At 43.4% G+C, this 21839-nt stretch overlaps 1 protein-coding gene across 1 annotated transcript in view; it reads left to right on the plus strand.

Moving 5' to 3' along the window:
• Positions 1 to 1755: 1755 nt before the first annotated feature.
• The window catches only part of LOC311109024 (rab effector MyRIP-like), a gene marked incomplete at both ends in the record, with an annotated part of 164821 nt that continues 144737 nt past the window's right edge, over positions 1756 to 21839 (plus strand). The window contains 1 exon segment of the mRNA XM_084151808.1: positions 1756 to 1865. Within this exon segment, the coding sequence (XP_084007934.1) occupies positions 1756 to 1865 (110 nt within the window).

The following is a 21839-nucleotide window of genomic DNA, read 5'->3' on the forward strand; positions in this document are numbered from 1 at the left end:
GATGGAGGCCACTGTGTTCTTGGGACCTTCAATGCTGCAATAATGTTTTGTGCCTCGACACAATCCTGTCTCTGAGCTCTACAGACAATTCCTTCGACCTCATGGCTTGGTTTTTGCTCTGACATGCACTGTCAACTGTGGGACCTTATATAGTCAGGTGTGTGCCTTTCCAAATCATGTCCAATCAATTGAAAGTACCACAGGTGAACTCCAATCAAGTTGTAGAAACATCTCAAGGATGATCAATGGAAACAGGATGCACCTGCGCTCAATTTCGAGTCTCATAGCAAAGTGTCTGAATACTTATGTAAATAAGGTATTTCAGTTTTTTTTTTTTTTTATACATTTGCAAAAATTTATACAAACCAGTTTTTTCTTTGTCATTATGGGGCAAAAAGTCAAGGTGTCTGAATACTTTCTGAATGCGCTGTATGTGCTCTTGATCTATTCTGTACGTATATCTTAAGCCGACTGAAAACAGAGATGTGTTTTCAACATACAATATGACATTGGAAGTTGATTGCCAATTTAGATAGCTTTGACCTAACGAAAGGCAACTGTCACCTCCCGGTCTGAAACAACTGAATATGATGCCTACCCCTTCCATCCATCCTTGTCAAAATGATTCTGATGATGAGGCTAGGTCAATAATAGAGCACATCATTCTCAGAGCTTATGATTCACCATTCTCTTTCCATCCCCTCTTATTTCATTCAATAGGCTGCGTCCACACTCATACGTACGATACAATAACTTTATTGTCCATTCACATGGAAATTACATTTACACTACAATGCAACATAATACAATACAAAAACGCTGGAACACTGAATGTATGCTGAACAAAAATATAAACGCAACATGCAAACATTTCAACGATTTTTCTGAGCTTACAGTTCATATAAGGAAATCAGTAAATTGAAATACAATTAATTAGGCCCTAATCTATGGATTTCTCATGACTGGGCAGGGGCACAGCCATGGGTGGGCCTGGGAGGGCATAGGCACACCCACTGGGGAGCCAGGCCCAGCCAATCAGAATGACTTTTTCCCCACAAAAGGGCTTTATTACAGTCAGAAATACTCCTCAGTTTCATCAGCTGTCCGGGTGGCTGGTCTCAGACGATCCCGCAGGTGAAGAAGCCGGATGTGGAGGTCCTGGGCTGGCGTGGTTACACGTGGTCTGCGGTTGTGAGGCCGGTTGCACGTACTGCCAAATTCTCTAAAATGACGTTGGAGGCGGCTTATTCTCTGGCAACAGCTCTGGTGGTCATTCCTGCAGTCAGCATGCCAATTGCACGCTCCCGCAAAACTTGAGACATCTGTGGCATTGTGTTGTGTGACAAAACACACATTTTAGAGTGGCCTTTTATTGTCCCCAGCACAAGGTGCACCTTCTTGATACGCCACACCTGTCAGGTGGATGGATTATCATGGCGAAGGAGAAATGCTCACTGACAGGGATGTAAACACATTTGTGCACAATATGTTAGAGAAATAAGCTTTTTATGCAAATTGATCATTTCTGGGATCTTTTATTTCAGCTCATGAAACATGGGACCAACGCTTTACATGTTGAGTTTATATTTCTGTTCTGTATAGATATGGTCCCTCTACTCTTTTTCTGTCTCTAAGCCCCCTCTACCCCCTTCCCCTGTGCAGGGTCATCCCAGCCCCGGGCCCCCCGAGTGACCCCCCCAGATCCCCAGGGCCCCCCTGCAGCAGCACCCCGTGGCGGTGGCGAGCCCAGGAGAGATGGGGCGCAAGCTGGACCTGTCGGGCCTGACGGACGACGAAGCAGAGCACGTGCTGAAGGTGGTGCAGCGGGACATGAAGCTGAGGAAGAAGGAGGAGGTCAGGCTCAGGTGAGACGGGGAACTGGGGGAGATGGGGGGGGCAGGGAAGGGGAGGCCACTGCATGAAAGTGTACCATGTTTGCGGTAATTTTTATTCCTGTGTCAATTCAAAACACAAATAAAATGACTGAAGATTTGGTGCCCCCAGGACTACCTGGTATACAATCCCCCTTACGAAAGTTAATACACTTCTCCAATGGAGAAGAGTGCTTCTTTTTTTAATGATAGCCGTGTTATCCAAATCTTTGACATAACTATCTGACTTTGATATGAGGTTGAGGAAAGATATTTGTGCTGATCCTGTTGGATTTAAAGGGGGCTAAGATGTGACTGTCTCTTAGGGTCTTGAGGTCAGGATCCGGTCAGGGGTCAGGCCTCAGGGTGCTGCTCTTCTTCATGCGACATTCTCTCTCTCTCTCTCTCTCTCTCTCTCTCTCTCTCTCTCTGTCTGTCTGTCTGTCTGTCTGTCTGTCTGTCTGTCTGTCTGTCTGTCTGTCTGTCTGTCTGTCTGTCTGTCTGTCTGTCTGTCTGTCTGTCTGTCTGTCTGTCTGTCTGTCTGTCTGTCTGTCTGTCTGTCTGTCTGTCTGTCTGTCTGTCTGTCTGTCTGTCTGTCTGTCTGTCTGTCTGTCTGTCTGTCTGTCTGTCTGTCTGTCTGTCTGTCTGTCTGTCTGTCTGTCTGTCTGTCTGTCTGTCTGTCTGTCTGTCTGTCTGTCTGTCTGTCTGTCTGTCTGTCTGTCTGTCTGTCTGTCTGTCTGTCTGTCTGTCTGTCTGTCTGTCTGTCTGTCTGTCTGTCTGTCTGTCTGTCTGTCTGTCTGTCTGTCTGTCTGTCTGTCTGTCTGTCTGTCTGTCTGTCTGTCTGTCTGTCTGTCTGTCTGTCTGTCTGTCTGTCTGTCTGTCTGTCTGTCTGTCTGTCTGTCTGTCTGTCTGTCTGTCTGTCTGTCTGTCTGTCTGTCTGTCTGTCTGTCTGTCTGTCTGTCTGTGTCTGTCTGTGTGTGTCTGTGTGTGTCTGTGTGTGTCTGTGTGTGTGTGTGTGTGTGTGTGTGTGTGTGTGTGTGACAAGCTGCAGCTAGGGGATACAGTGTTGTGATGTTGACAGGCTCCTGTGAGAATCGGTCATCTGATTTCTAGGCAGATCAGACCGTCTGGTTTGTGATGTATCAGCAAGCCTCTATGGTGATGATCCTGGAGGATGCCTCGAACCACTCCGAAATGACAAATCTATCAAACTGAATATGGAAATACATGTACATATTTATTTAAAGGGTTGTCAAGTTTCACTTTCTACGACGTTATGCTCCCCAGTCCCCACATTTCATCAAGAGCCCAAAGTGTTTTTCCACTGTACTGCAGTAGCTTTTTACACTTCTTGGCAGTTTCTCTTCTAGGCTTATTATTGTGTTATAGGACACCACAGTGGTTACCTACCATGGGATGATGTGTATCGACATGAATGCAGTCCGTTATTGGTTAGTTTTTTTACCCAGTGAAGAACATTATTTTTACATAACATTATTATATCTTGCATCATCAGACTCTGTAATCTCACATTCACTCAGTTTACTAGGGGAAGGCTGGATCGAGGCTACATTATTATTGACCAGACAGCAGGCAGCAGTTGAGTCAGCAACTCTTGATTTAGACCCTTCTGGGGTTTGTCTAATCAAGACCGGACTACAGCTAGCTAGCTTCTCCATGAATTACTGGGAAATACAAGATGTCCTCTCTGCAAAGTCTTTCAAATGATCAAAACCAAATAAACCTTTGAAAAAACACAATGTCGAGCCATTATTGGTGTTTCTCCCCATTTAAAAGATGAATGGATAAAAGGATGAATGTCCTTGTAAAAACATGCACATTTTTATTGGGAATTCCGTGGCTCATTAAAGAAATAATCAAGATTGCTTGGTAGCCTTGTTGAAAGGAACACGAGCTGGAGCAAAGTGGTCTAGACCAGTAAAGAGCAGTGTATACTATATTATATATACTAGATGCCCACTGACAACAAATTGAGTTACGTCTTCTGTTTTCTTAGTTCAATTTGGTCTGTATTGTTCCGAAATGTAATTACGTCTTCCGTTGGTTTTTGATTTCTCTGTGGACTTTCTCTGTTTCATAACACAATCAACGGTGTGCAATAATCGTTGCTCTAGAGAAATCGATAGTTCCCAGTCGAGGGCTCTCTGAGCAGTGCTGAACACTTGCTCAAATTCATTCACGTCTATCAGACTCCTGTAGTTGAGGTTGGTTGGAGTGCAGAGGTCCTGGGTTCGGTCCTGGGTTCGCTGTTGAGTCAGTTTGAGGGGTGAATGTAGCACATGGGGATGTGTGAAACGTACTCCTCAGTCTGAACCGCCATATTGCTAGCTTTTCGCGTGGCGCCAACTGGTAAGACACTTCAGGTGGGCGGTCACGTGTGCTAGCAAGGCAGAGGTCCTGTGTGAGCCGAATCAGGATGAGGTGGTACTCGCTAAGCAAGCAGTGTTACGCCCATTACACGTGTATGGGCATTAGGAATGAGCAAAGGCTTTGATTTCTGGTCAAACAGATGGAAAAGGGGTCCTTGAAGACATCTAGCAGAAAAAGTCTTAAAAGGTATTAGAAATCCATCAAAACACAATAATGTTGAAGTAAAGACCCCTGCCAACTAACATTAACTTTTATATTTAGTTTTGCAGAAATGATTTGCCTTCTGTAAGGTTAAGAATTATTGCCTAGTGTCTTGTCATTCTGTTACCCAAAACCCACATATCTTTAAGATATTATCTAATTTCTCTCCCTCATGAGAAGGGAGGATAATGACAGTTCATAGAAGTAACAAGTAAAGGTAGACCTACCAATTAGTTATAGTGTTTTTCCTGATAACAATTTAGTTTATGATTTATTAAGTGATTAAAATGTTTCATTCTGTTAGCAAATCGGCAACAAAATCTGTAACAGAATGACTGCAACTCAATTGGCTACAATGAGAATTCATAGTAGTCACAAACCACAGTTGGGTCACCTGCTACAGTCCTCCCTTCCACTGGCTTACTGTTATGTTCAACTCATAACTGTTTTCTTTCTCTTTCTGTCGCATGGTGGTCAAAGCAAGAGTGTAAAAACAGTCTGGACTCTCTCTCCCTGTCTCTCTTCTCTTTCTCTCCAGTTAATGCACCTCTCCTGCCTCTTACTGACACCTACCCATGAGCCCCCTCTCTTTCCATTTACCGTAACCAGCCCTCTCCCCCACTCAGGACCGACCAACACCGGATGTTCATGGACGTTGTAGAGTAGCTGAAAAGAAAGGAAAGAATAGGGCATTTTTTCAGTCTAATCCACGCTTTCCATCAGAATTGTTCTAACTTTAACAATAAAGCTGCATAATACATACTTTTTTTTTTAGATCAAGTCTTTACATCTTTTATGTCTAGCATAGGAGTTTTGTGCTTGGAAGAAGGATTGTTTTGTTTGGTTTGATAATGTGCACTAGCTTATTAGCTAGCTGGCTAGTATTAACAACGGCTTTCTACAACAATAGCAAGATTAGCGCAGCTAGCTAGCTAACATTGACTAGACCATAAAGCAACACACGGACATGCATTGCCAAACAACACTACCTAAGCTTCTGGTTTGGAGTATTTTAACAAGGCTGAGTGGCTGACGACTTCAAGGTCTTTGCTGTGTGATCACAACAGAGATTGACTGCCAACACTGTTCAGAGGTGCTAAGTACTGTCGGCAGGCAAACGTTTGACAATCCTACCCGTGTGTCTGAGCTATAAGAGGGATCAAGCCCGAATTCCACATTTCACAATATTCCAAGTGACTAGGTTACAACGACAAAAACAAAGCCTGTTGTTCTCCTTTTGATATGAATGCAGTCAGAAGGAAAGGACTGTTTTGAACATTACATTAATAAAAACAAAGCAATTGTACCTATGAAAACAGTAGCTAACAGTAGCAGATGGTAGTTTGGTTGTTTCAAGGTTGTCGTACTCTCCCCCCCGGGTTTTTTCCCCCCTCCATGCATGGCTGACGTTTGTTTCTTCTGTTTTAAATGACGCCAGCCTGCCGGAGTTATAAAGTGTCCCATGAATCCTTCACAAGGCTAATTTACAAGTCTCAGCTGGCACTTCGAACGCTACATTTTAATTTCCCTAGTGTTTCCTACTAAGAAATGTTGAGAAACTTAATTGATATTACCTTCTGTCACATAAATACTGGCCTGTCAGAAAAGTGTAAATAACCAAATGATGTGCATGTAATCAAACTTGGGTACAATCACAGCTTTTTGTGCGACTCAAATTCTGCAAGTGACTTCTTAAAGGTCCAATGCAGCCGTTTTGATCTCAATATCAAATCATTTCTGGGTAACAATTAAGTACCTTGCTGTGATTGTTCTCAATTAAAATGGTGAAAACGAAACAAAAATAACTCCATAGCAAAGAGCAATTTCTCAAGCAAGAATTTTGCTAAGACTGTCTGGGAGTGGTCTGAGTGGGGAGAACTGAAAACTAGCTGTTATTGGCAGAGAGGTTATTAGTCTATTTACTAATTTACCACCTGGTGATGTCATCAGGTAGGCCAAAACTCCATCCCACCAAAACAGGCAGAAATTTCAGGCGGTCTTTTCAAACAGCTCTTACACTAAATGGGCATTATCATAATTTTCACAATTACACAGTATTATTCCAACCTCATAGTGTGGAAATATATAAAACACAGGAAAATCACATTTTTGACTGCCTTTTAAACATTCATAGCTATTTTTCTTCTAATACTACTAAAGCTTAGTTTACTCAGTGATTGTAACGCCAGTGAGCTAAATTGTTTAGAATGGATTGCTACTGTATGTCAACATTGTTAAATATTTCCTTCGTAAAATGTACAAGATGATGTGATTTTTACCCAATTATGATGTACAGTTACAGTATCTACTGTCCACCCTCTGGCCTGCTTCCTCCTCTCACTGTAGCCAGCCTTCTGGAGTGTGTCTCATTACACCAGCACAGGGAATTCAGACTCAGAGCCCAGCCAGAGAGATGGTTGAAAAAAAGAGACCAAACAGCACTGACTCCCAACGGACAGAGGGAAAGACAATAGAATTATAAAAATGTGTTTGTTCTCTCTGTTTCTACGTACAGCAGCAGTGATTACTCCTGGAGATGGTGGAGATTGATCCATTAAAGGGCTGTTCCTGACATGATAATGAACATTACTCATCCCATGCTCAGTCAGTCTTTACCTAGCTCACAGACACTGCTATTAATGAGCCTTTGACAAGTCTATCTTTACAGCCGTAGGCGAAAGTCAAGTGTCTGCATTTTACCGTCCTGTCTGTGTGAAGCTAGTGGTCCGTGCGAGGTAAAAATAGCATGATAATTGAACAATGTCTGGTGGCCAATTTGCTATTCCTTTGTCCCGTGTAGACTAATGCCTTCTCTTTGTGTGTCTGTGTCTCTCTCTCTCTCTCTGTCGTTCTCTCTCTGTAATCTCTCTCTGTCGGTCTCTCTCTCTCTCTCTCTCGGTTTCTCTCTCTTTGTCATTATATCTAGTGGTCTCTCTCTCTCTGTTGGTCTCTCTCTCTCTCTGTCGGTCTCTCTCTCTCTCTATTTCTCTCTCGCTCTCGCTCTCTCCCAGTCTTTCTGTATCTCTCTCTCTGTCTGTGTTTCTCTGTCACTGGATGTGCTGGCTCAAGCATGTTCTCTCCCCCCTCCCATATGTAGAAAACAAATCTGGAGCTGATTAGTAAACGGTGTAGGTTTTATGGCGATGATTTTAATTGGTCAATGTTTGGAGATGAAGTGGTGATAAAATAAAGTGTCAAGGCCAAACAAGGCTGTTTAGTCGCTTGTACAGTCGTGGTCAAAAGTTTTGAGAATGACACAAGTATTGGTCTTCACAAAGTTTGTTGCTTCAGTGTTTTTAGATATTTTTGTCAGATGTTACTATGGTATACTGAAGTATAATTACAAGCATTCCATAAGTGTCAGGCTTTTATTGACAATTACATTAAGTTTATGCAAAGAGTCAATATTTGCAGGGTTGACCCTTCTTTTTCAAGACCTCTGCAATCCGCCCTGGCATGCTGTCAATTAACTTCTGGGCCACATCCTAACTGATGGCAGCCCATTCTTGCATAATCAATGCTTGGAGTTTATCAGAATTTGTGGGTTTTTGTTTGTCCACCCGCCTCTTGAGGATTGACCACAAGTTCTCAATGGAATTAAGGTCTGGGGAGTTTCCTGGCCATGGACCCAAAATGTCGATGTTTTGTTCCCCGAGCCACTTAGTTATCACTTTTGCCTTATGGCAAGGTGCTCCATCATGCTGGAAAAGGCATTGTTCATCACCAAACTGTTCTTGGATGGTTAGGAGAAGTTGCTCTCGGAGGATATGTTGGTACCATTCTTTATTCATGGCTGTGTTCTTAGGCAAAATAACATAACATTCTGAAGTATATGCAAATTGCCATCATAAAAACTGAGGCAGCAGACTTTGTGAAAATTTATAATTGAGTCATTCTCAAAACGTTTGGACACACCTACTCATTCAAGGGTTTTTCTTTATTTTTACTGTTTTCTACATTGTAGAATAATAGTGAAGACATCAAAACTGAAATAACACATATGGAATCATGTAGTAACCAAAAAACTGTTAAACAAATCAAAATATATTTTATATTTGAGATTCTTCAAAATAGCCACCCTTTGCCTTGAGGACAGCTTTGCACAATCGTGGCATTCTCTCAACCAGTTTCACCTGGAATGCTTTTCCAACAATCGTGAAGGAGTTCCCACATATGCTGAGCACTTGTTTGCTGCTTTTCCTTCACTCTTCCCAAACCATCTCAATTGGGTTGAGGTCGGGTTATTGTGGAGGCCAGGTCATCTGATGCAGCACTCCATCACTCTCCTTCTTGATCAAATAGCCCTTACACAGCCCGTAGGTGTGTTGGGTCATTGTCCTGATGAAAAACAAATGATAGTCCCACTAAGCGCAAACCAGATGGGATGGCGTATCGCTGCAGAATGCTGTGGTAGCCATGCTGGTTAAGTGTGCCTTGAATTCTAAATAAATCACAGACAGTGTCACCAGCAAAGCACCATCACACCTCCTCCTCCATGCTTCACGGTGGGAACCACACATGCGGAGATCATCCGTTCACCTACTCTGCATCTCACAAAGACATGGCGGTTGGAACCAAAAATCTCCAATTTGGACTCCAGACCAAGGGACAGCTTTCCACTGGTCTAATGTCCATTGCTCGTGTTTCTTGGCCCAAGCAAGTTTCTTTTATTGGTGTCCTTTAGTAGTGGTTTCTTTGCAGCAATTCAACCATCAAGGCCTGATTCACACAGTGTCTGTTACCTGAACTCTGTGAAGCATTTATTTGAGCTGCAATTTCTGAGGCTGGTAACTCTAATGAACTTATCCTCTGCTGCAGAGGTAACTCTGGGTCTTCCTTTCCTGTGACGGTCCTCATGAGAGCCAGTTTCATCATAGCGCTTGATGGTGTTTGCGACTGCACTTGAAGAAACTTTCAACGTTTTTGAAATTGTCCAGACTGACTGACCTTCATGTCTTAAAGTAATGATGGACTGTCGTTTATCTTAGCGTATTTAAGCTGTTCTTGCCATAATATGGACTTGGTCTACCTTGTCACAACACAACTGATTGGTTCAAATGCATTAAGATGGAAAGAAAATCCACAAATTAACTTTTAACAAGGCACACCTGTTAATTGAAATGCATTCTAGGTGACTACCTCATGAAGCTGGTTGATAGAATGTCAAGAGTGTGCAAAGCTATCATCAAGACAAAGTGTGGCTGTTTGAAGAATCTAAAATATAAAATATATTTTGATTTTTTTTAACACCTTTTTGGTTACTACATGATTCCATATGTGTTATTTCATAGTTTTGATGTCTTCACTATTATTCTACAATGTAGAAAATAGTAAAAATAAAGAAAAACCCTTGAATGAGTAGGTGTGTCCAAACTTTTGACTGGTATTGTATATCAGGAATTTGACCTGGTGAAAACTACCTTACTGTATCAAAGACTACTTTGAACAGTATCAATGTGCGGTTTGTTTTACCCTTGTCTTTTGGGTTGATGGTTGTATTACCTGACAAGGCTTATTATGACATGGTACAGGCATGGTGTAGGCCTACGTGTGTGTTACCAAAAATAGACTGTCGTTTTAATACTGTGTCAGTGGAGATTGATGAAAGGGTGGGATTTAAGAATAATTTGCATTGTGACTACAGGCTGACCTCTATAATACCAACACTACGGCTGCGTGCCAAATTCCGCCCTGCGTCCCAAGTGGCCCACCCCAGCAGATCTAAATCTTAAATCTTCTTTATATATCCATGGGTACGGTAAGGTCACAAGTCTGGGACCAATAAGCTTAAACCTAATAACACACTTTGAAAACAAAATGTAAAGAATAGATTGAGATTTGTACAAATCTTTTGTTATTTAAATGGTTACAGTTAAATATACACAGTTCATTTCACTGAGATTATCTACAGATATTATTTACAGTTAATTACAATAGTAATTGTATTTCATTGATTCATGTGATTGAGAAATGTTCTGTTGTATCGGTTAAAAACTTGATCAGAATGCCTTGCGGCAGGAAGTGAGAGCAATACATGTTTTCTGATTTAAATCCAACAAGTGATTATCAATGCTAGCTACCTTTCTTTTATTGTTCTGCAATATCTAAAGTGGTCAAATGTAGCGTGAACTATTCCAATTTACTAAAATAACATTTTCTGAGTCATTAATAGAAGGTAGTTAATCTATAGTATCAGCTAGGGGCTCAGGGATAGGGCTATGGTAAGCTTCGTACGTACCACAACTAAGGATTCTGAGCGGACATTGGGCTGACTCAGAATCCTTAGTTGTGTTTCGAAGCTATCGTGAGCCATACTAAGCCTTCGGAAAGTATTCAGACCCCTTGACTTTTTCCACATTTTGTTACGTTACAGCCTTATTCTTTAATGGATTAAATAAATAAATATCCTCAGCAATCTACACACAATACCCCAAAATGACAAAGGGAAAACAGGTTGTTTTAGAAAGTTTTGCAAATTAATTAAAACATAAATAAAATAAATACATATTTACATAAGTATTCAGACCCTTTGCTATGAGACTCGAAGTTGAGCTCAGGTGCATCCTGTTTCCATTGATCATCCTTAAGATGTTTCTACAACTTGATTGGAGTCCACCTGTATTGGAGTCCACCTGTGGTAAATTCAATTGATTGGACATGATTTGGAAAGGCACACACCTGTCTATATAAGGTCACACAGTTGACAGTGCAAGTCAAAGCAAAAACCAAGCCATGAGGTTGAAGGAATTGTCCGTAGAGCTCTGAGACAGGATTGTGTCGAGGCACAGATCTGGGGAAGGGTACAAAAAATGTCTACAGCATTGAAGGTCCCGAAGAACACAGTGGCCTCCATCATTCTTAAATGGAAGAAGTTTGGAACCACCAAGACTCTTCCTAGAGCTGGCCGCCCGGCCAAACTGAGCAATCGTGGGAGAAAGGCCTTGGTCAGGGAGGTGACCAAGAGCCCGAAGGTCACTCTGACAGAGCTTTAGAGTTCCTCTGTGGAGATGGGAGAACCTTCCAGAAGGACAACCATCTCTGCAGCACTCCACCAATCAGACCTTTATCGTAGAGTCACTCTTCAGTAAAAGGCACATGACAGCCAAAAGGCACCTAAATACTCTCAGACCATGAGAAACAAGATTCTCTGGTCTGATGAAACCAAGATTGAACTCTTTGGCCTGAATGCCAAGCTTCACGTCTGGAGGAAACCCGGCACCATCTCTACAGTGTAGCATGGTGGTGGCAGCATCATGCTGTGGGGATGTTATTCAGCGGCAGGGACTGGGAGGCTAGTGAGGATCGAGGCAAAGATGAACTGAGCAAAGTATAGAGAGATGCTTGATGAAAACCTGCTTCAGAAGGTTCACCTTCCAAAAGGACAATGACCCTGAGCACACAGCAAGACAACACAGGAGTGGCTTCTGGACAAGTCTCTGAATGTCCTTGAGTGGCCAAGCCAAAGCCTGGACTTGAACCTGATCGAACATCTCTGGAGAGACCTGAAAATAGCTGTGCAACAACGCTCCCCATCCAACCTGACAGAGCTTGAGAGAATCTGCAGAGAAGAATGGGAGAAACTCCTCAAATACAGGTGTGCCAAGCTTGTAGCGTCATACCCAAGAAGACTCGATGCTGTAATCACTGCAAAAGGTTATTCAACAAAGTACTGAGTAAAGGGTCTGAATACTTATGTAAATGTGACATTTTTGTTTTTCAATCAATTTTAGAATAAGGCTGTAACTCAACAAAATGGAAAAAGTCAAGGGGTCCGAATACTTTCCGAAGGCACTGTATATAGTTAGCAGAGAGGACATGACTGTGGGCATGTGACTGAGCCACCAGGTTAATCGGTCTTCATTGGAGGCCAGTTAACGGAACAACAACCAGACCTAGCCTACAGTGACACATGTTCACCTGAAGACAATATCTGCTCAGGGGGTTTGCTTTCGTCTTTTAAATCCAAATCCAATCTGATTGACAGAAAAGTAATTTAGGACAAATGTGATTATTTTTCATCATTATTCCCTCCCTCCTTCCCATCCTCATAGACAAAGTTGAGAATTTGGTTGGTATTGTCTGCTTTCAGAGAGGGTGCGGTGAAGAAATGAGTCCCTCTTTTACAGGACAGTCAGGTACATGGAGAGATAAAAGGATAAAGAGAGGAGGAAACCACAGTCTGACAGGAAAACAGAAAAGCAGCCTTCTCAGCCTGTCGCGGTGTCTGTCTGTCGACAGGGCCTTGCCCTCTAGATGTGACACCTGAGCCCCTGTCTCTAACAACAGCCTGTCACCTACACTCAACTGGGGAACTAGATAGAGCCGAGACACTCTCAGATACCTAGGGTTTCTTTATTTTGGTGATGCCACAGTCCTTATGATATAGGCTACTGTACTTCTTTTTTAAATGAAGTTGTTTATGATACGTTTGCTGATTACGCGAAACATCAAACTGCTTCTCACAGTATTGGGAAATGAGAATTGTGCAAAGAGGTCTCATCATCCTATCTTCCTGCTATCTGACACTAGTTTAAATTAAATAAATATGGTGCTGTAGAGTATCTATTGAGGTCTATTGAGTCCACTGGTCCTACTCACACAGAACTACCCTACGCCTTGACCTCTTTCTCCCATCTCTCTCCAGATGACATCCTGCAACTAGTGAGGTCTGGCCGCCCGACAACCTTCTCGCTCAACCCCATCCCCTCCTCCCTTCTCCAGACCATCTCTGGAGACCTTCTCCCATTCCTCACTTCCCTCCAACTCATCCCTGACCCTCTGACTTTAAAATGTCCTGAGTCGCTCCCCTCCTCAAGAAACCAACACTCGACTCCTCTGGTATTAAAAACTACAGACCAGTATCCCTTCTTTCTTTTCTTTCCTATACACTTGAGCGTGCTGTCTCTGACCAACTCTCTCGCTATCACTCTCAGAACGATCTTCTTGACACTAACCAGTTTGGCATAACGACAGGTCACTCAACCGAGACTGCTCTTCTCTGTGTCATGGAGGCTCTCTGCACTGCCAAAGCTGACTTGCTCTCCTCTGTTCTCATCCTCCTAGATCTATCTGCTGCCTTCGACACCGTGAACCATCATATCCTCTTCTCCACCCTCTCAGGGCTGGGTGTCTCAGGCTCTGCACACTCTTGGATTGCATCCTACCTGGCAGGCCGCTCCTACCAAGTGACGTGGAGAGGATCTGTGTCTGCACCACATACTCTCACGTACTCTCACTACTGGTGTCCCCCAGGGCTCGTTCTAGGCCCTCTCCTCTTCCCTTTATACACCAAGTCACTCGGCTCTGTCATATCCTCACATGATGTCTCCTATCATTGCTATGCGGATGACACTCAATTACGTGGTCCTCTGTAGCTCAGCTGGTAGAGCACGGCGCTTGGAACGCCAAGGTAGTGGGTTCGATCCCCGGGACCACCCATACACACAAAAAAAATGTATGCACGCATGACTGTAAGTCGCTTTGGATAAAAGCGTCTGCTAAATGGCATATTATTTATATTTATTATTTACTTTTCTCCTTCCCCCTTCTGACACCCAGGTGGCGACACGCGTCTCTGAGTGCCTGGCAGATATCTCAGCTTGGATGTCGGCCTACCACCTCAAGCTCAACCTCGATGAGACTGAGCTGCTCTTCCTCCCGGGGAAGGCCTGCCCGCTCCGAGACCTCTCCATCACAGTTGACAACTCCACGGTGTCCCCCTCCCAGAGTGCAAAGAACCTTGGCGTGACCGTGAAAAACACATTTCATTCTCTGCAAACATCCAATCAGTGACTCGCACCTGCAGGTGCATGCTCTACAACATGGTTCCCCAACTGGCGGCCCGCGGGCCAAATCTGGCCCACCAGCAATATTATTTGGTCCCCCAAAGCCCCCCAAATTAATTATTAATACGTCTCGGACCCGAGATCCAAAAAGTCGCAAATGCAATGTCCCAAGAAGGAAGTTACCCTACCTAAATAATGCAAAAGCTACATTTGAACTTAATTCATGAGGAGAGAGAATGCAGGAGACAGTCAACTAATAAAGCAGGCAGTGGACCATTTTGTGGTGCTGAAACGTAAAGCTGCAACCACAGTGCAATCAATAGGAGGTGAACAGCGCCTGGTGCTGAAAATATAGCTAACTTCTTATGCAAGTGACGCACAGCACTATATAAAATCACTTAGCCTACCTCAGCCAATTATGAGGCTAAACAGCATCTTTCACAAGAAGAAAATAAGGCCTAATAGAAGAGGGATTTTTTAAAATTAGGCCTACTTACAATTGCAACTGGCCAAAAATGTAGCATCCTACATAAAACAATAATTTTAAGAAAATAAAAGCGATGTCTGAATGTCTGTATCGGGTGTCTCGGGATAACCTGCTCCTGTGAAGATAGAACAAACAGAAAATACTGTCAGCTTGAGATCTAAATATCCCTGGATAAGCACTCACAATAATGTTAGTATTTACTAAATACAGTCATATAGGCCACTAAGTTACTTACTCAATGGGAAAAGTTACATTTCCCCTCGGACACGATCTTGTGGATATCGGGTGAGATGGATGTGACTTTAATAAGCAGGCAGTCCTTGATTGACTTATGTGAAAGCCGGTTCCTGTCGTGAGTCTATATTGTGTTCATAGAGGAAAATGAGGACTCGCAGGTGTAAGTCGATCCAAACATTGTTAGCACATAAAATGCAAGTTTCTTTATTGTGCCCTATTCCTCTGAGCATGCCAACCAAACCGCACACAAGGACTCGGCACTCCTGAGCGCATCCCTGATTTGGCTCGATGTCTGGAATTCAATCAGCTCAGTTTGAATTGCGGCCTCATCCAGCGAGGGTATCGTTTTCTTAGCAAGGGAGGAGAATTCTCCACCTGGCTGGACTGTGAGAGGATCACGTACAAACTCAATGGTATCCATGGGCATGCTGTAGTCTTCAAATCTGGTGGAGAAGTTGTCCCTCAGCTGCTTGATGAAATCTTCCATAATCTCTGTGACAATGCTGCGGCCTGGTCCCTCTGCCTGTCCTTTCTTTAGTGTGCTGAAGTGCAGTAGCCAGATGACAAATCCAAATCTTCCAGTACAGGCCTCAGGTTTTTCCATGTCCACGACAGTTTTCCCTCTTCCTTGTAACTGCAGATTTAACCTGTTTAAGTGACAGAGAATGTCAGCCAAAAAAGCAGTGTGGGAGCTTGCAGTTAACGCTTCAATGTTTTTGCGTCGGGCCTCTGTCTGGGGCGAGAAGGCCACTTCAAAAGTTCCATTCTTAGATTCATAATGACGTCTGAGATTGAATTCTTTGTAAACAGCGACATTTTCATTGCAAATAAGACACGTTGGCTTGGCATTGGTAAGATGAAGGCATATCTCTCTGTCCATTCTTCCCTGAAACTTCGAGTTTCATTATCCACCTTTTCTTTTGATACTTTTTGAGAGCGACATTTTCTCTTGCTATCAAGCTAATTGTTCTGAACTAATGTTGTTTCTTACTATGACTGTGATATGTGGTTGTCCCACCTAGCTATCTTAAGACGAATGTACTAATTGTAAGTCGCTCTGGATAAGAGCGTCAGCTAAATGACTAAAATTAAAAAATGTTAATGTGCCCCACAGAGAGCCTGTTTTAGCATGGGCAGCGCCATTGAGGACTTTCGAAGTAGTCAACTGGGTGGGACGTCCTGTGGGTTAAGGAAGGATCACATAATTCCATCCAGGTCATCAGGAGGGATCAGCCAATGAATTATACTCGTGAGAAAACATTCCATAACTGCAGGTGGCAGTAAATCGTCAGCCGTGGCTTTATACCTGTTCAAACACACTATAGGTGGCAGTATGCACATAGTAGAAGAAGACAATTATTCTTCTTCAAAATGGAGATGACCTCAATGGTGCTACCCATGCTCATATACAATGTTGCATCCTCTAACTACACTATATATACAAAAGTATGTGGACACCCCTTCAAATGAGTGGATTCAGCTACACCCGTTGCTGACAGGTGTATAAAGTCAAGCAGACAGCAATGCAATCTCCATAGACAAACATTTGTAGTAGAATGGCCTTACTAAAGAGCTCAGTGACTTTCAACGTGGCACCGTCATAGGATGCCACCTTTCCAACAAGTCAGTTCATCAAATTTCTGCCCTGCTAAAGCTGCCCCGTTCAACTGTAAGTTCTGTTATTGTGAAATGGAAATGTCTAGGAGCAACAACGGCTCAGCCGTGAAGTGGTAGGCCACACAAGCTCACAGAACGGGACCACTGAGTGCTGAAGCGCGTAAAAATCGTCCGTCCTCGGTTGCAACACTCACTACCGAGTTCCAAACTGCCTCTGGAAGCAACGTCAGCACAATAACTGTTCATCGGGAGCTTCATAAAATGGGTTTCCATGGCCGAGCAGCTGCACACAAGCCTAAGATCACCATGTGCAATGCCACGCGTCGGCTGGAGGGGTGTAAAGCTCTCCGCCATTGGACTCGGGAGCAGTGGAAACGTGTTCTCTGGAGTCATGAATCACGCTTCACCATCGGCAGTCCGACGGACCAATCTGGGTTTGGCGGATACCAGAAGAACGCTACCTTCCTCAATGCATAGTGCCAACTGTAAAGTTTGGTGGAGGAGGAATAATGGTCTGGGGCTGTTTTTCATAGTTCGGTCTAGGCCTCTTAGTTCCAGTGAAGGGAAATCTTAATGCTACAGCATACAATGACATTCTAGATGTTTCTGTGCTTCCAACTTTGTGGCAACAGTTTGGGGAAGGCCCTTTCCTGTTTCAGCATGACAATGCCCCCGTGCACAAAGTGAGGTCCATACAGAAATGGTTTGTCGAGATCGGTGTGGCCAGCACAGAGCCCTGACCTCAACCCCATCAAACACCTTTGGGATGAATTGGAACGCCGACTGCGAGCCAGGCCTAATCACCCAACATCAGTGCCCGACCTCACTTATGCTCTTATGGCTGAATGGAAGCATGTCCCCGCAGCAATGATCCAATATCTAGTAGAAAGCATTCCCAGAAGAGTGGAGGCTGTTATAGCAGCAAATGGGGGACCAACTCCATATTAATGCCCATGATTTTGGAATGAGATGTTCGACGAGCCGGTGTCCACATACTTTTGATCATGTAGTGTATCTCTATGGGATGGCCATAAAACCTCCTTAGCTCTTCTAATCAGCAGTTGTGTTTTAATTTGCCAGCGTACGTCCAGGGTTGTAAAGGTGATCTCTGCGCCTGGTTGAGGCTCTTGATTCCTAATTAGGCTATAATTTTGTCTCTGAGTAGTTGATATTTAATTCTGGCGAAGTTAAAATAGCCTACCAAAAATGTAGCCCTAACCATGTCAATTATGCACTCTCATATGCATACTTATTCAGTCACATAGTGTACCTGCTTTTATTCTGACTATGAGAGACGTGGCAGCTTTCTCTGGCCATACAGTCCAGTTACCCACAAGGCCAAGGGAGAGGGGGAAAACACCCTCTGAACTCTGGCTAAAGGTCATCCATATTTGCTGACTTTACAGTCATGTACTTTCAGCCAAAGAAAATAGAAAACAGAGAGCAATTCTGATTTACATAGTAAAGTTACTTCATTCTTTCACTGTTTGCTGTCATCATCATCTTTCATCCTCTTTTCTGGTTATGAGACAATTCCATCTCTTTTGATTACACTGTGTGTCGTGCTGACCCTGTCATGCTGACCATGTATCTGTGTGTGCTAGCCTGTTAGTGGCAGTGAGGTGATACCTCTGGGTGTCAGTGGAGAACAGTTTACTGCATCACCAGGCGGATGGGTGGGACTCTGATTTTCCCAGAGTGCTTTGGTCAAAAGTAGGACACATTGTGGCTTAATATTTAGGTGTTTCCAGTTGACTGGACAGATACAGTGGGGAAAAAAAGTATTTAGTCAGCCACCAATTGTGCAAGTTCTCCCACTTAAAAAGATGAGAGGCCTGAAAAAAAAAAAAAAAAAACATCCAGAAAATCACATTGTAGGATTTTTAATGAATTTATTTGCAAATTATGGTGGAAAATAAGTATTTGGTCAATAACAAAAGTTTCTCAATACTTTGTTATATACCCTTTGTTGGCAATGACACAGGTCAAACGTTTTCTGTAAGTCTTCACAAGGTTTTCACACACTGTTGCTGGTATTTTGGCCCATTCCTCCATGCAGATATCCTCTAGAGCAGTGATGTTTTGGGGCTGTAGCTGGGCAACACAGACTTTCAACTCCCTCCAAAGATATTCTATGGGGTTGAGATCTGGAGACTGGCTAGGCCACTCCAGGACCTTGAAATGCTTCTTACGAAGCCACTCCTTCGTTGCCCGGGCGGTGTGTTTGGGATCATTGTCATGCTGAAAGACCCAGCCACGTTTAATCTTCAATGCCCTTGCTGATGGAAGGAGGTTTTCACTCAAAATCTCACGATACATGGCCCCATTCATTCTTTCCTTTACACGGATCAGTCATCCTGGTCCCTTTGCAGAAAAACAGCCCCAAAGCATGATGTTTCCACCCCCATGCTTCACAGTAGGTATGGTGTTCTTTGGATGCAACTCAGCATTCTTTGTCCTCCAAACACGACGAGTTGAGTTTTTACCAAAAAGTTCTATTTTGGTTTCATCTGACCATATGACATTCTCCCAATCCTCTTCTGGATCATCCAAATGCACTCTAGCAAACTTCAGACGGGTCTGGACATGTACTGGCTTAAGCAGGGGGACACGTCTGGCACTGCAGGATTTGAGTCCCTGGCGGCATAGTGTGTTACTGATGGTAGGCTTTGTTACTTTGGTCCCAGCTCTCTGCAGGTCATTCACTAGGTCCCCCTGTGTGGTTCTGGGATTTTTGCTCACCGTTCTTGTGATCATTTTGACCCCACGGGGTGAGATCTTGCGTGGCGCCCCAGATCGAGGGAGATTATCAGTGGTCTTGTATGTCTTCCATTTCCTAATAATTGCTCCCACAGTTGATTTCTTCAAACCAAGCTGCTTACCTATTGCAGATTCAGTCTTCCCAGCCTGGTGCAGGTCTACAATTTTGTTTCTGGTGTCCTTTGACAGCTCTTTGGTCTTGGCCATAGTGGAGTTTGGAGTGTGACTGTTTGAGGTTGTGGACAGGTGTCTTTTATACTGATATCAAGTTCAAACAGGTGCCATTAATACAGGTAACGAGTGGAGGACAGAAGAGCCTCTTAAAGAAGAAGTTACAGGTCTGTGAGAGCCAGAAATCTTGCTTGTTTGTAGGTGACCAAATACTTATTTTCCACCATAATTTGCAAATAAATTCATAAAAAATCCTACAATGTGATTTTCTGGAGAAAAAAAATCTAAATTTGTCTGTCATAGTTGACGTGTACCTATGATGAAAATTACAGGCCTCTCTCATCTTTTTAAGTGGGAGAACTTGCACAATTGGTGGCTGACTAAATACTTTTTTTCCCCCACTGTATGTGTTTTCCAAAGTAACCTTGCCCGCTCGGGTGTATGTAGCTTATACGTTTTCGGAAGAGCCACCCTCTCTAATTCCTCCAGGTCACATTGGAAAGGTAATCATCATCCCCTTGCTTTTTAGCCGGGCTCAGCTGGGTCCAAGTGAAGGGGAGCAATATAACTGCGGCCGAAATGGCACCCTATTCGCTATATAGTGCACTACTTTTGACCACAGCCCTATGGAGCCCTAGTGCGCTAGATAGGGAATAGGGTGCCGTTTGGGACGCATGCATACATACTGTAGTTGATAAGCCCTTGCTCATCATCGCAGAAAGATGCAGTATACGAGATATGATATTGGCTTTTTCCAATACAGGCTCTGAGGCTATTCTGAGGCTATCAAGGTTTGTAACAGGCTGAGTACAAAAGTTTTTTTATTTTTTATTTTTGATCATGTCACAAGGAACAGGCTGACCGCTGCTGCGATTACTTTTTTCCACTGGCCAAATGTCAAGCAGCGGATCTCTTCTGCTCTGTTCACAGGGCGCCTTAGCTCAGGATATGCTGGTCTTTCTTTCTTGTTCTCGTCCTCTCTCTCTTCCTCTTTCCATCTCTTTTCTTTCTCTCTCTTTCTCTTTCTCATTTTTTTTCTTCAATTTCTCTCTTTTTCAATTTCTCTCGCTCTCTCTCACTTTCTCTCGCTCTGTCTCTCTGAGAAAAGCAGAGCTGGCCCAGTCCAGTCAGTCAGTCAAAGTGAAGTATGAGACAGACAGACAGTAGCTAAACTCTCCCTATCTGAATCATCATCATCAGTCTCTCACATCCGGTCAGGACACACACATCCGTCATGCAGTTACTCTCCAAATGCCATTCATCCATCCATCCATGCGAGGCCAGCGGGTCGTTTCATATTGAATTAAAATGGAACTTTACAGCTCCTGGATTAAAGTGGGGTTTACGGTACATCCCAGTCACTATTAGCCACCGCCGAGAGGTTCAAATTATGTGACATAGTTCATTATCCTGGGTTTGGAGTGGCTTTTCGATGGTTTATTGCAAATTATTTGATAGTCTAAGTTTGCGTCACAAAGGGCACCCTATTCCCTATATACTGCATTACTTTTGACTAGATCCCTATTGAGCACAAGTGTACTAGATAGGGAATAGAGTGCCATTTGGGAAGCATCTATAGTCTCAGGCTCCCTGCAAGATTAAGGTCCACCCAGATAGAATAGAGGAGAGGGGAAGAGAGACGAAAAGAGAGGAGGACTTGGGCTTACTTCAAACACCACCAGACAAAGCTGGGATTGAGCTCCAGGCTTTTCTGCTGTCTCGGTTTGATGGAGAAGTTTCATCATGGTTATGAGTAAGAGTCTGTAAGAGTCTATCGAGGTGAGTTAGAGTTGAAATGGAGGTTCTTTCTCTGAGGTATTATATGGCACCCTATTCCCTATATAGTGCACTACTTTTGACCTGTCAAACGTAGTGTACTGTAGGGAATAGAGTGCATTTGGGACGCATCCTGTGTTTCCAATGGCTGAGCTTTACTGTGTGGGTATAACCTGCTGAGGATAAAGCAGGGGAAATTGAAATGGGTTTGGTCGTTGGTAGATTGAGTTAGAGTGAAGTGATCCTGTGAGAGGCTATTGCAGAAAGCATAAACACTCTATAGCCCATGCCCCCAGACCAGAGCTAAACCACTAGCTAAAGAGAAGGGTGTGGAGAGAAAAGGCGAGGGAGAGAGAAACCAAATTTGAAACCAAAGCAAAATATCAGCAGAGAGAAAATAAATATTATTTAAAGCCAAGTCATCATAAAGTGGTAGTAGCGACAGTAACCTTAGGCCTCAGTGCTTTTAATCAACTCCTCCTCAGACGCCATGACTCAGTAAATAATTGGACTGGAGTGGCTGCTGTGTGAATCCCTTCCCAG

The sequence above is a fragment of the Coregonus lavaretus genome, assembly GCF_964263955.1.
Source record: "Coregonus lavaretus genome assembly, chromosome: 34".
NCBI classification, from domain to species: Eukaryota; Metazoa; Chordata; class Actinopteri; order Salmoniformes; family Salmonidae; genus Coregonus; species Coregonus lavaretus.